Genomic DNA, 15,254 nt, shown 5'->3' with positions numbered 1-15,254 from the left:
GAGGCAATACTGGCCCTACGATTTATCTTAGAAGCTAGATTAAGGAAAGGCAAACCTACGTTACTAGCATTTGTATTCTTAGAGAAAGCTTTTGACAATTTTGACTGCAATACTCTCTTTCAAATTCTGAAGGTGGCAGGGGTAAAATACAGGGAGCGAAAGGCTATTTACAATTTGTACAGAAACCAGATGGCAGTTATAGGAGTCGAGGGGCATGAAAGGGAAGCAGTGGTTGGGAAGGGAGTGAGACAGGGCTGTAGCCCATCCCCGATGTTATTCAATCTGTATATTGAGCAAGCAGTGAAGGAAACAAAAGAAAATTTCGGAGTAGGTATTAAAATCCATGGAGAAGAAATAAAAACTTTGAGGTTCGCCGATGACATTGTAATTCTGTCAGAGACAGCAAAGGACTTGGAAGAACAGCTGAAGGGAATGGACAGTGTCTTGAAAGGAGGGTATAAGATGAACATCAACAAAAACGAAACGGGGATAATGGAATGTGGTCGAATTAAGTCAGGTGATGCTGAGGGAATTAGATTAGGAAATGAGACACTTAAAGTAGTAAAGGAGTTTTGCTATTTGGGGAGCAAAATAACTGATGATGGTCGAAGTTGAGAGGATATAAAATGTAGACTGGCAATGGCAAGGAAAGCGTTTCTGAAGAAGAGAAATTTGTTAACATAGAGTATAGATTTAAGTGTCAGGAAGTCATTTCTGAAAGTATTTGTAAGGAGTGTAGCCATGTATGGAAGTGAAACATGGACGATAAATAGTTTGGACAAGAAGAGAATAGAAGCTTTCGAAATGTGGTGCTACAGAAGAATGCTGAAGATTAGATGGGTGGATCACATAACTAACGAGGAGGTATTAAATAGAATTGGGGAGAAGAGGAGTTTGTGGCACAACTTGACTAGAAGAAGGGATCGGTTGGCAGGACATGTTCTGAGGCATCAAGGGATCACCAGTTTAGTATTGGAGGGCAGCGTGGAGGGTAAAAATCGTAGATTGAGACCAAGAGATGAATACACTAAGCAGCTTCAGAGGGATGTAGGTTGCGGTAGGTACTGGGAGATGAAGAGGCTTGCACAGGATAGAGTAGCATGGAGAGCTGCATCAAACCAGTCTCAGGACTGAAGACCACAACAACAACAACAACAAAACCAAACCCATCACAGAGTATCAGAACTATTTTGGGCGAAACGTAGTGAAGGGAAATAATCGTGTAGAAACCGTAGATTCATTGATTTACTGGACTATGATTAATTTTTCTACAATCTGAAATAAAATAGGGTGAGTCAATTACATAATTTGAAAAATTAGGGAAAAAGGTGATTGTTACGAAATTGATCACACTATTCCTCTCATGCTGTGCGGAATTTAGGTACGGGTTGTAAGAAAAGACAAAAGAAGGTGTGAGTGGCGAAAAAAATATAGAAACGACTGGCTTCGAGTCACAGGCGTGATGGTACACATCCTAAACAACGGAAGAAAAAAGAGTACATTATTTATGTGTAATAAACCGCTGTCGTTACCTGTCTGTGAAGACACATACATATCATCCAAGGGAATGAACACCTTTAGAATGGATGAACAAGAAAAAAATGTCACACCCTTACAGGGAAGATGTCGTTAGAGAGGAGAAGAATTAAGCACTAGTTTAGTGGATAATGGTTGTAGGTTACACTTCTATCTCACAGACGTAGTAAATATATTTGATAATAACGGTGTATAATCAGGACCGAGATCAAGGGGAGGGGGACAGGAGGACGAAACGTGTCTCCGCCCATTGTGGTAGGTTTCTGAGGGCGCCAAAATCTTAATATTAACGTAATTCCAAGATAATTGATTAAACACACAATAATAGCTTTCCATAAATGACTATGTTCGAGAACAGGTAGGAAATACAAATCATTCATATAGTCTAATGTCTTTCTGGAAATTATCTATGGTCTCGTAAAAAGATGAAAATTGATGTGCTAGAGTTGGTCGTCTTGGGTGCGTCTTCGAGAATAACAGAGCTTGGTAGCGGCACTGTTGCCAACTCAATATATTTCCACACAACACAGGAAATATATCTACCCCAGCTTGAAAGCTCCTATAGAAGCGAAAAATAAATACGATGGCTTGACTGTTTCTATACAAGAGCCTTAACCACCCGTAGTGGAATCACTGAGAAAAACACTTCGTATTAAATAATATAGAAGAATAAATAATTACACTGCCCGTCACATGCTATAATCTTTTGACTCCAGACATTGTTATTAAACTGAGTTTACATGCGGAAAGATGAATGGCATGTTTTCCCTACCATTCCCTCCACTTCGGATCTGCCATTTAATACCATTTACACTGCTCTTCTTGTAAACTTCGACTCATTTCATTTCCTTCTTCGTGCTGAAGAGGCCATGATCAATAGATATTAATATTAAGATCAAATCTTGTTTTAGAGCTGAAGCAGCTGAACGGCACTACACAAATTTTGTACCCTTAACACTTCCCACACTGGTTGTTTTAAGCCATAAATAGTGATTGTGGCATTGCGGAGACCACGCCTTCTCGATAACTTACCAGAGGCGTTTTCCTTTGTGTACTACGGACACACTAAAGTGTCAAGGGCGATTTACATTTTCTGAACAAATAAATCATTTAAGTGTAAGTCACTTGCTCACCTATGACGTTACAGTAGAAGCCACTATGATGGCGCCGACAATGCAGTACACAGTTGGGCTGGTTGCTACGGGACTCGCACCACGCATTCACTTGTGCCCAGGGAACGACAGAAAGTGAACGTAACTATAAGCTGGCGAGTGATAAAAACTAATTTTGGTTGACATACTTACGAGGTGCATACAAGTTATACCACTTCCCACTATTTTCCTTTCTCACAAATTGATCGCGTGGAAACCGTGGAACATGTGTCACCTCTCGACGTTATCTCCCTGCAGCCGTACTAATATTTCACAACATCGACGCTTCCTTAGGAGTCTGGTTTGACCACCGGAATATCGCATCCACGTCGCATCCATTGTTACAGTCACTGTAAAGAAATCCCCATTCAGGCTGTCATCAAGCGTCAGATTTGTCTAGCAACATGCCACGCGCTCGGAATTTGTGGCACCCACCTGGAAGGTGTACACTCATGAGCAAAACATTATGAGCATCTAGAATGAGATTTTCACTCTGCAGCGAAGTGTGCGCTGATATGAAACTTCCTGGCAGATTAAAACTGTGTGCCCGACCGAGACTCGAACTCGGGATCTTTGCCTTTTGCGGGCAAGTGTTCTACCATCGGAGCTACCGAAGCACGACTCCGCCCGGTACTCACAGCTTTACTTCTGCCAGAGTTCGAGTCTCGGTCGGGCACACAGTTTTAATCTGCTAGGAAGTTTCATTATGAGCATCTGCTTAACATATTGTTTGTCACTCTTTGGAATGAAATGCATCACTCGGTCAGTGTATCAGGGATCCGGTAGTTCATTGGTAGATTTGTTGCGGTATGTGGCATTAGATGTCTGCGCACAGGTCATGTAATTCGCGTGAATAACTGGCCTGTGATTTGCGCACTTAGTGATGGCAACCATATGTGTTCCATATGATTTACGTCGGGCGAATCTTGTGGCCGAGACATCAGCATGATTTCACTATCATCTCCTCAAACCACCGTAGCACGGTTTTGGCTCAGAGACACAGACAATTATACTGCTGAAGATTACGTCGCCGTCGGGATAAACTCCAAGCATGAAGAGATGCATGTGGTCCGCAGCTGTCTTTGATTACTAGCACAGATCCCATGCAAGCGTAGGAGAAAGTCGTTCATTACATAATACTGCTCCCTCCAGCCTTCGTCCGTGGTGTGCTGCTCGTTTTCTAGTCTCCGTCGCTTAAGGAGACGACCATCGACCTAGTGTAGGAAAAAATATGATTCACCCGAAGAGCCGAGACGTTCCCATCGATCTACGGTCGAATTCCTATGGTCCCATGCCCACTGCAGTCGTAATTGACAAGTTCGTTGGGTCGACATGTGAACACGAAGGAGTGGTCTGCTGCGGAGCTCCGTGTCCAACAATGTACGCTGAACAGTGTGCTCCGAAACACACGTGCGTGCACCAGCACTGTGCTCTTTCGGCAGAGATGCCACGGATCACGATCCATCCTAGAGGTAGTTTCATTATTCTTCTACCTCTTTCCATAGATGCGCACAACAGTTGCAAACGAACATTCTAACAGCTACACAGTTAATCGTTCACAGGCTCTCCGTTATAATAATCTCCTTACTTCAATGGATTTCCTCATTTGCAGCCGGTATTTTCTCTAGGGTGATCATCCATTCGTGCCTGCACCGCTTACACACTTTTGTTACCGCCTCATTTGTCCACAACGCCAACAACCGACATACAATGTCGCGGTAAGCAGTGGTCATAATGTTCTGGCTTATCAGTGTATTTTGCCATTTTAAGTATCAAGAACAGTGCTCATTCCCGCCACTGGCGCTAGAGTTGTGTGTGCCGTATTGTGCTGCCATCTCTGTCACACATTCACAATTGGTGCACGCTTATTTTGAAACAAACGGTACGTTTTTATCTGTCTGCAGTACAGAGAAGAAAAATCTAAGATGGTATAATTTAAATCTTGTAAATTTGAAGTTATCATTCCAGATGTATTACAATGTAAAAGTTTCATTTTTGTTTCACTCGCTGGTGCTCCATATCTGCCTCTGGTCTTCAAATCAAAAAGACATACGAGTCAGAGCGATATGTGAAAATAAAACGTCATGGGTGAATGCCATTGTCAGAAATGTTGACTATGTCTGGGAACGCAAGGAGGCGGCGGAGATAGCAGGCAATACGCGAAATTTTAGTACAGGTCGTCAAAGTCCCTGGAGCCGGTCCTGCGTGTAATACTAATTGGCATTCCTTTGCATTTTTTCATCTGGTACTGTACTGATTAATAGAAAAAAAAATTGTGATGACAGCTGATATTTGATTTGTTGATGTCAACGTAGAGAATCAGAGAAATACATCTATGCGGTTCCAATTTTCGCTGATGTCACTCCAAGATTCGCACTTGTTTTACTTTATTCCTGATAATCTACAATCCTCAGTTTCTTGATCCGCTTGAGGAACATCGTTAAAATTTGTCGAACATAATTGCTTCTCATGTATCACTGGATTTAGTCATTTACCTCTTCGTGGAAGCTACGTTTCTACTGTAAATTTTATTTCCCTCTCTGTACTCCCCCCCCCCCCACTTCAACCACCCCTTAACCTCCCCCACCTCCCCCCTCAGCAGCCCCTATCCCGGCAACGAGATTCTGTGTTCGAAAACATTCTAATATAAATAGCTAACTGGAATTCTTTTCTTTAATGTCTTTCTGCTGGTAGAATACTTGTTCCCCAAGACCTTAGCAAACACACGTTAGAGCTTATAGGCTCTCTGGACTGCAGTAAGAGTTGGTTATGCGGCAGCACAGGCTTTACTCGATTATGTGTTCCCTGTTTCCATAATGGTCCGTAATAACACTATGACACCATGATGATATACCCGCATTGACCACTCTCACAAAGATGGCGCAAAGACACATGTAAACCACTGAGGAATGGAGAAACACTGTACTTTCATTTTTATGGGCTTTATGTGAAGATTATGTGAAAATGGCGCGCAGGCTTCGGAAGAAAGAGAATCTGGCGCACTGGTTGTAGCACCGACTCGCGTATTCGGGGAGTGTGGTTCAGATACTCTCCTGATCGGAATTACTTTTTCCACACATTCTCTAAATCGATTAACTCGAATTCTAGAATGATGCCACCATGTTTATCCCTTTTGTAGCTTAGCTGTATGTATAATAACTTCGTCGTTGACGGAACATTGTTCCATGATCATCCTCCCTTTCGTTTCTGTAGACCTACTATCGAGATTCATTTACGAGGGGTGTTTAATGCAGCACTTTTTTCTCTGGAACAAGGTCGGTTTTATTCAGGATTCCTATACATAGTGTTATTCTCCACTCTTATACCTACAAAACACTACTTTTCAAAATAATCTCAATGCGTGGGTCTTACGTCAACTTACTGGGAGGACATTTATGCCCACATGGTACCATCCCACTCGTCGCGGTCGGAGCCAACGTCTTACTGCAACAACAACTTCCCCATGATCCACATACTGCTTCCCGCGGAGTGCCTCCTACATTGGGCCAAACGGATGGAAGTCTGCAGATGCGAGATTTGGACTGTAGGGTGGATAAGGGAGAATAGTCCAGTGAAGTTTTGTGAGCTCCACTCGGGTCCTTAGACTAGTGTGAGGCCGTGCGTTATAGTGACGAGGGAGAAGTTCGTTTGCATCACCTCGAATGAGAGTGTCCGCACTTTCCAGCACTGTAGGAGTCACAACTGTGTGCGGCCGGCCGGCACGCGGGAGATCAGAAAGGCTTGCGCGACCTTCTTGCATTGATGACAGACGCCTTGCCCAACGACTCACCATGCTTTTGTTCACTGCCAAGTCTCATTAGACATTCTGCACCGGTCTATGACTATCTGCACGCTCTGGTTTTCCACCAAAGCAACTCAGTTACCTCTCGCTGCTTGAAACGCACCTACATTACAGACGTCACCTATCGCAACTTCACAAAACTATAAAGACTGAAGCTGGAATGTTCCACGATGTCCGAAAATCAATTCCGTATTTCTTCTACTGAAATCGGCTGAGGAAAAAATGTATTGCATCAGTTATTGAACGCCCCTCGTTCTTTGTTCTTCATTGTCTATTGCAGTGTAGAAGCGGAAATTACTGCTAAAATGGTCCCTGCAATCATTCTAATTACTGACGAAAACAGGCGTATTCTTTCATGTATGGGTCCATGTATCGGTCGAAGGAAGGCTATATCAAATCAAAACTGTAGATTCCCCAGATATTTGACTTTCCTAGGTTAAAGGATTTCGGCGTGATTAAGGTTCACCATTTAGATCGATATCGGACATTTAGCCAAACCATATTATTTCTGAAAATGAGCTGACGTACCGTTTGCGAAAAAAAAAGCACTGTCTCTGAATTAACAGAACACATTTTACGGCTAGCGAATTGGGTAGGTAAATCACCAGATTTTTGCTATCTCAAAGGAGTTGAAGGGACCATGAAGACACACGTCGTGCTGCGATCTACAAGAACAGAAGTTAGTCTTCTTTGCTTTGGAAAATATACTTACGTTGAGCGTCTTCAGCATCTGCACGTCCTCCTGGTACCTGTGGTAGGAATCGCAGGCGACGTCGCCGGTGTCTCCTGTGGTGTATTCCGGATAGTTGTGGAAGAAGTAGTCCTGAATGCTCTCTCCTTTGCCTGTACAAGTATGCAAAAACATTGCAGTATATGATATGTCATCCAAGTTTATTATTGGCTTTGTGTAAGACTAGCAACAACATGGAACATAATGAAAGCATACATGATATAGATGATTTAGTACCTTCTGCTGGTGCCATTCTTCTTTAATGGTTGTTCGATCATAGAGTTTCGGTCTTAGTCCATTATCAAGTGATTTATATCCATTTCTTCGACATCACAATTTATGATATTTTAAATAATAAAATAATGAAATATATCCCTGGAATTTATTTTAAGTAAATCTTCATTACCTCTTTTAAGTACACATGAAGGAGGAATAGCCCTGTGTGCATCATCTGTTTACATTTAGTATTTCTGTGTATACTTCAGCACAGGATCTTCTCAATAACTGTTCCGTAAACACGTGGTCTTAACGTGTATGTTGAGTGGGATGGGAATTAAAATGTATGTACATTTAAGCGTTTTCTGTGTTATTACAATTACAACACCAGCTACCGGCCGTGGTGGCCGAGAGGTTCTAGGCGCTACAGTCTGGAACTGCGGGACCGCTACGGTCGCAGGTTCGAATCCTGCCTCGGGCATGGATGTGTGTGATGTCCTTAGGTTAGTTAGGTTTAAGTAGTTCTAAGTTCTAGGGGACTGATGACCTCAGAAGTTAAGTCGCATAGTGCTCAGAGGCATTTGAACAATTTGAACAACACCTTCTCTCATAGACACTATAACACTGGACGCTCTTTAAATATACACAGGTTGAGTGATTTGTATTGCATAAGGTCACAGCTATGAAATTTTTGGAAACTAGTTGATAATAGTCTAACGCCGAAATTGTAAAATCGTACAACCAAAAAGGAGAACCGACAATTGCAGACTAAACTAAATCATTGCAGCTGAGGACCCAGTCTCAATGAAGATCATAGAAATATATCATTGTACGAGTAAGCACTAAACGTAATGTAACGTCTTCTAACACACAGCTTTTTTTATTCTTTGTTACTTTGCTACGAAATGACAATAATGCTTCTAAACTCACCGTCTTCATTCCAAGCTCCTTCGATCTGATATGCGGCTGTCGCAGCTCCAAACATGAAGTTATCTGGGAATCGGTTAGTGGCATTCTGTGCAGAAGTACCGACGAAAACAGCCGTAAAGGCAATGAGGAACTTCATCATTGCCGTCGTTCAGTGACTTCGTGTCACTGCAAGGACTACGTATATATAATGTAGTTACCTTGCAGTTTAGTGAGATGTTTTCATAATCAGCAATAACTAAACCATTTTTTCTGTTATCATCAGTTAATCAGAAAATTGCCGTAGCGCTGTTGTGAAGTACAAGTGCTTCTCGCTGATACTATCACATATGTTGGGGGGGGGGGGGGATCTTAAGGAGTTGCGTGTGACACAATGATATCAATAGAAGTTTTCTTATCAACTGCGTTTGGATACTCTGGTGTATTTCAAAAATGGATTACTACAGACCTGACCACAATCAAATATTCACTTTTGATGGTAACCGGTTTCGGTCAGACTATGACCATCATCTGACCATTTATACCGTGAGGGTAGGGGTGGTGGGCAACGAAGCGGGTGTCGTTGCACGAACTGCAGCTGACATTCGTGGAGCCACGACATCTACCCCGTTCGTCGCCACAGGCTACCATCCGGTATAAACGTTCTGAAAATGGTCACGTTCTGACTGAAACCAGTTACCATTGCTAATAAATGTTTCATTGTGGCCAATACTTTTATCGATCCATTTTTTTATTTTACCTAGACTGCTGATTTTTTCGAGGAGAAATGTTCTCAAGAATTACTCTAGTGTAGCGTCAGTCTGATGTTTGGAAACGCTAGTCCTGAAGAAAAGGTAATAGTCAACAATTACAAGGAAACAAGTGACTCATTCCTTCGTTAAATGCTAATTCCCAATCACAGATACAGTAATTACATAAATTTTTTGGAAGAATAGTGTAAATCAATAAAATTCCATTGCTGAGGGTGCCGACCACTGGCACCACCTCGTTGTGCCCTGACAGCACTACGTACGGGTGAGAACGATTTCAGGAGCCAATCCGTTAGAAGGGGAGTGACGTCGGTGGGGCGCAGTGACAATCTGGTGGCGGAGAGAATCTTTCATTACACTTAGCTTATACATTTCATCACTGACAGTACGAAGCAGACACGCCCCACTCTGGTGTGGCAGACCAGTGATGGCCAGTAGACGGCTTGAATCCACCCTAGCAAAGTGATACATGTGTCAGTGCCCTATAATGCTGACGTCAGGCGGGCGGCAATAGAGTGGTCCGTCAGTAGGCCAAAGCCTCAGAGGCACTCCCCTTGGGTTGCGACTGCGTTCACTATAGAACGCCTGCACTTAGGCTACTCAGGCCCAGATTCTGTCCACCGCAGAGATGAGTCAAGACTGCCGTGCATCGAATACAACCCGCTGCCCCCTGACAGGAGTCTGTCGGCGGCAGGCACAGATGGCAGGTTGGCATGCTTTGGAACAAAGTACCACAGTGTGCACTCAGTGCAGGAGGCGGCTGGCCTGTTCTGGTCTCCAATGGATGGCCGCAGCTGGTGGCATCTAGCTGTCTTGTCTTCAACATAGTTCTGGCATCATGGTGGTGCTGCTGGATTCTGAATGTATCTGTCTCAAATCTCACTGTTCTTTATATGGCTCTGGCGAGCATTTGTAACAGTATTACCCAGCCCTCGGTCATGTAGCTCGTAACATTGTTCTTGGCCTGACCATTGCTGCTGTACAGTGCAAATTTCAACAAAAATGGCTAGACCGACTAGAAATACTTTTGCGTAGATTTTGTTATGACCTGTATGTGACCACACCGTTCTTACGTCCAGCGGTAGAGTTTCACTTAAAACTAGCTAGTGACACTACACTGTCTGCCTCCTTTGGGAAGACCAAGTGCTTCGGGTTTTGCTCAGGACCTTCCACCCCCCCCTTCCCCTCCCCCTTCCCCTCCCCACTTCCCCTCCCCCCTCTTTGAGACTTCATCCAGTGTCGGTTTACAACGTAAGTTAAGTACTCCCAAATTTGTAGCAGCCTGGAAATCTCGAGCACTATACATTTCTACATTAAATTTAATGGTGCAGCTCCCTTGAAAATCCTTCGCCACATTTATCACCAGCCCTATCTGCATGCTGGGCACATCCTTGTCCCTACATGTTATCATCCACACTTCTAATCCTCCTCAAGCCCCAGCAAATTCATTCTCCATGCCTTGTGTTGGGGATCAATTCCACTGGAGCCAGATTACGGACTGATTGGGTTTCTGAACATATCGTCTCCTCAGGTAACAAGAACTACGCAAAAGAGAATCAGAGTCACTATGCCTCAAGGAACTGCGTCACCGAGGTGCATGGTTACTGTTGCCTAACATCCCAAAACTGCTCAAAGTTCTGCATGAGCTGTGCCTCATGCGCAGCTATCATCCGACTTCGCCGGCCGCGGTGGCCGTGCGGTTCTGGCGCTGCAGTCCGGAACCGCGGGACTGCTACGGTCGCAGGTTCGAATCCTGCCTCGGGCATGGGTGTGTGTGATGTCCTTAGGTTAGTTAGGTTTAAGTAGTTCTAAGTTCTAGGGGACTTATGACCTAAGATGTTGAGTCCCATAGTGCTCAGAGCCATTTGAACCATTTTATCATCCGGCTTAGAGAGTGGACTAGACTTGGCTCCCACGTATCGTTCAAGAAGATAAGGTTTTGTTTCGGCAATATCTTCGGGGGTTCCTCCGAACAACAAAGCTGCAGTTGTATTACATTTAAAATAATCATTCCTGTCGTCATAGATGGTAATTTAAACGTTCCTCACAAAACGAGGATAGTGGAATGTAGTCGAATTAAGTCGGGTGATGTTGAGGGAATTAGATTAGGAAATGAGCATTAAAGTAGTAAATGCGTTTTGCTATTTGGGGAGCAAAATAACTGATGATGATGGAAGTAGAGAGGATATAAAATGTAGACTGGCAATGGCAAGGAAAGCGTTTCTGAAGAAGAGAAATTTGTTAACATCGAGTATAGATTTAAGTGACAGGAAGTGGTTTCTGAAAGTATTTGTATGGAGTGTATCCATGTATGGAAGTGAAACACGGACGATAGATAGTTCGGACAAGAAGAGAATAGAAGCTTTCGAAATGTGGTGCTACAGAAGAATGCTGAAGATTACATGGGTAGACCACATAACTAATGAGGTGGTATTGAATAGAACTGGAGAGAATAGAAATTTGTGGCACAACTTGATTAGAAGAAGGGATCGGTTGGTAGAACATGTTCTAAGGCATCCAGGGATACCCAATTTGGTATTGGACGGGAGCGTGGAGGGTAAAAATCGTAGAGGGAGACCAAGAGGTGAAATTAAGCAGCTTCTGAAGGATGTAGGTTGCAGTAGGTACCGGAAGATGAAGAAGCTTGCACCGGATAGAGTAGCATGGAGAGCTGCATCAAACCAGTCTCTGGACTGAAGACAACAACAACACAACACATAATATTACAGATGGTTCCATTAGTTAATAACTCACTGCCTGTTAATTCCAAGCACATTGCTTCCATGTGCTTCCCTGGTTCAAGACAACTTGCCACCAATATTATATTACGTAAACCTATTTATAATACATACCCTCTTCAGTTCCATCACCTCAATTTGGTAAGAGTGACTCTCTGCCTTACCGCTGGAGAAATGCATGGTCCAAGCATTTCTTCCCATCTGGATTTCGCAAATATGACGTACAGTGACCACCCTGGTCTGGCATTGGTATAGCTCTTACTTGGTCATTGTCACATGCGGATCCCAGTTATCTCCTATCAGTTACATAAAATCCTCTTTTTATCTGCACTAACTTCCCCACTGCTCCTAACCCCATTGGAGGGGTGTTTTTCTCTGCAGCACTGGTACCTTGGTTTTACTTCCATAGTTGCTCCATAGTAGTAGGAAGGCAGGTTCTGACTCTTAGGCTTTGCTACTAACTATGGTACCAGTGGTAATTATTTCTGCATTTTATTCAAATCTTTCTGATATTCCCAACTACAGAACGAAATAAGGAGGTTGTAACAGGCACTTTCGGGTTTCCACCCGTTACAAGAAGTAATCTAATACTGAGGAAGTTGTCAAGTGAGCACAAGAAGCTGCCAATAGCATACTTGCGTTTGAAGGAGCAGATACAAGATAGTTGGAGTGGGTTGTGGAGGAAGAAAAAGGGATGGTAGATATTGGAGAATGGCTACTCAAGAATGTTTGGAATGGCGTATCCAAATGACTTAAGTGAGCTGAACAGGACAGCAGGAGCCGCACCCCAAACTTTGACGTCCATCTGTTTGCCTATCCCAACAAGTCAGTCACAGACTGCTGGTCCAGCATCGGCACCATCTCGATATAACGAGAAAGTTCGTCTACTATAGATTCGCTGCTTCAGTTAGGTTAAAGTGTCTAATGCATCCACCCCAATAAACTAAAATTATCCCATCAGCCTTGTTTCCAACTAAGATCTGAACATTGGCGCACACTGTACACAAATCCTGATGTACTGATCGCCATCACCTTCCCTTCCTATGAGACAGTGCTCCTCTGCCACCCTCTGATTTGTCGCTCCACACACCCCTATTGCCGGACAAAACGTAATCATGCATTTCTCTCAGCACCGCTCCCCTTAACTTTGCTGGTACAACCACTCATGTTCGTAATCTAGTCTAGCCCGACACACAAAGTGAATGGATGCTGCTAACTGTACCGCTTTAATTCTCTGTCAGTGCTCTGCGCTGCTTGCCACTCAGTAGGCTCCCGGCACAGTGCTTGTACCACCGCTATATTTATACTTCACGCGTCTCAGTTTTCTTCTTTCTTCCGTGGTTTGTGGATTCACTGAGTTTTAATGACATTCTTGACTAAATGGATGGGTGCTTCAAACGTAGAAACCACTTCAAAGAAGGATGGTCAGCAAATAGTGGAAACCTGCCCATATAGGTAAAACCGGATCCACGATATTCCTACACCAGCTCCGTTCAACTCACTGTAAACAAAAGCAATAGAGTTTCCTTCTTTATTGACCTCCTAGGTCAAAATGAACCCAGGTTCGATTCACCGCACAATAAAATAAATTCCTTCTGAACATCCGGGAATACCAACAACAGACTCGACATCAATACTTCATTAAATCATCGAATGCTTTGTGCCACTCTTCAGATTACACAAATCTAACACCTTTTCTTAATAAATGAGCAAGTGGTTGTGCTGTATTCATGAACCCTATCACGATTTTTCTGTAAAAATTTGTGAGGCCCAGGAAAGACATTGATCCTTTGCTTGTCCTTGGTACTGTAAAATCTCACACCAGCTATATCGATCTTTATCAGTTCACATATCAGCCTTACTAATTACACCACTTAAATAACTTATTTCTTCCAACGCAAAACTACCCTTTTAGGTACTCAGCGGCAAATGTCACAAATGTAACTTGTAACACTTCCTAGAGCCGCTGACTATTCTCTTTCATATCTCTTTTAAAACGATTCTGTTGGCCAAATACATAAAACATTGATGTAGTTCACATCTCTTCAGCCCTATGTCTAACAAATGCTGGCGTGTATCTGGTGAATCATTCAAACCAAACGACATTTTTCTGTTTATGTAACGTCCCAAGGTACTGGAAATAACCTCTTTGATTTGTGCTATGGAGTCACTTTAAAGTGGTACCTACTCCTCAAATCTATCACGGAGAAATACCGTCACTGCCGAGGGATGTGATGTTTGGAAAGGGGAAAATCACCTGTTTCTTTATTACTGTTCAAATGGCAGTAGTCGCAGCAGAATTGATGCTTCCTTGAATTGTCCATTGACTTTTTTTGTACTGTTACAAGATGGCGGTCAGTGGGAAATTAAGAAAATTGGCAGGAATTACAAATTCAAAAACTGGCAGGAATTAAAAAACAGGCTAATTATTCTGATAGGAAGTCAAAAAATATGACCGGAAATTAAAAAAAAATCAAAGATTAGTGGTCCCTTCTTTCCCTCCCTTTTCCCTCATCTACAGCCTATTGTAGAGTGGTATTATCAGTGGGAGTCCACACCGCACAGCCCTGAACCTCTCCAACCCTTTCTTTATCTCCAGCTAATCATAGCACAGTTTTATAAATCCAATATCGCGGAAATAGTCCAAATGTGTTAGCGAAAATTAAAAAGAAACTATCTCTTCCCCCCCCCCCCCCAATCACAATACAAATGGCTAGTGTAAATTTCTTTACTTAAGTCTCTTTGTAAATGATTTGAAATCTTTCTGTAGGCATCTACAACTTCAGTTCCAGTTTTTGTCTTTAGAGCCGCGACCCTTCCACATTTGAAGCAAAAATCAATTACCGATAATAAAAATTTACAATTTGAATTGTATTTGGAATATGCAATCAGGTCAACCAATTGTTCGATGTTCATCAGTTCCTATTCCTATTGTGTCACTGGCCTCGCATTCGTGAGGACGACGGTTCAATCCCGTCTCAGGCCATCCTGATTTAGGTTTTCCGTGATTTCCCTAAATCGCTTCAGGCAAATGCCGGGATGGTTCCTATGAAAAGGGCACGGCCGATTTCCTTCCCCATCCTTCCCTCACCCGAGCTTGCGCTTCGTCTCTAATGACCTCGTTGTCGACGGGACGTTAAACACTAATATACTGCTCTCCTCAGATCAACTTTATGTGCTGAGGGATGCAGTTCTTCAGCTGTTCAGTTTTCATTCTGATTACTACGTCAGTCATTAAAAGGAACAAGTTCTCTCGCGAGTATAATGTATCAAAAATGAGTTGTTTCTTTATATACACTCCTGGAAATGGAAAAAAGAACACATTGACACCGGTGTGTCAGACCCACCATACTTGCTCCGGACACTGCGAGAGGGCTGTACAAGCAATGATCACACGCACGGCAC

At 43.1% G+C, this 15,254-nt stretch overlaps 1 protein-coding gene across 1 annotated transcript in view; it reads right to left on the bottom strand.

Annotated features, from left to right (window-relative positions):
• The window catches only part of LOC126095488 (myrosinase 1-like), a 54,383-nt gene extending 45,879 nt beyond the window's left edge, over nucleotides 1-8,504 (bottom strand). Inside the window, exons 1-2 of the mRNA XM_049910278.1 lie at nucleotides 8,366-8,504; nucleotides 7,202-7,332 (exon numbers count right to left, since the gene is read on the bottom strand). Of these exons, the coding sequence (XP_049766235.1) occupies nucleotides 7,202-7,332; nucleotides 8,366-8,504 (270 nt within the window). The remainder of the gene's footprint in view (nucleotides 1-7,201; nucleotides 7,333-8,365) is intronic.
• Nucleotides 8,505-15,254: the final 6,750 nt, after the last annotated feature.

This window comes from Schistocerca cancellata, chromosome 8 (assembly GCF_023864275.1).
Source record: "Schistocerca cancellata isolate TAMUIC-IGC-003103 chromosome 8, iqSchCanc2.1, whole genome shotgun sequence".
Taxonomy (NCBI): Eukaryota; Metazoa; Arthropoda; class Insecta; order Orthoptera; family Acrididae; genus Schistocerca; species Schistocerca cancellata.
The sequence above is the reverse complement of the archived record's forward strand: the minus strand, read 5'-3'. Positions and strand labels throughout refer to the sequence as shown.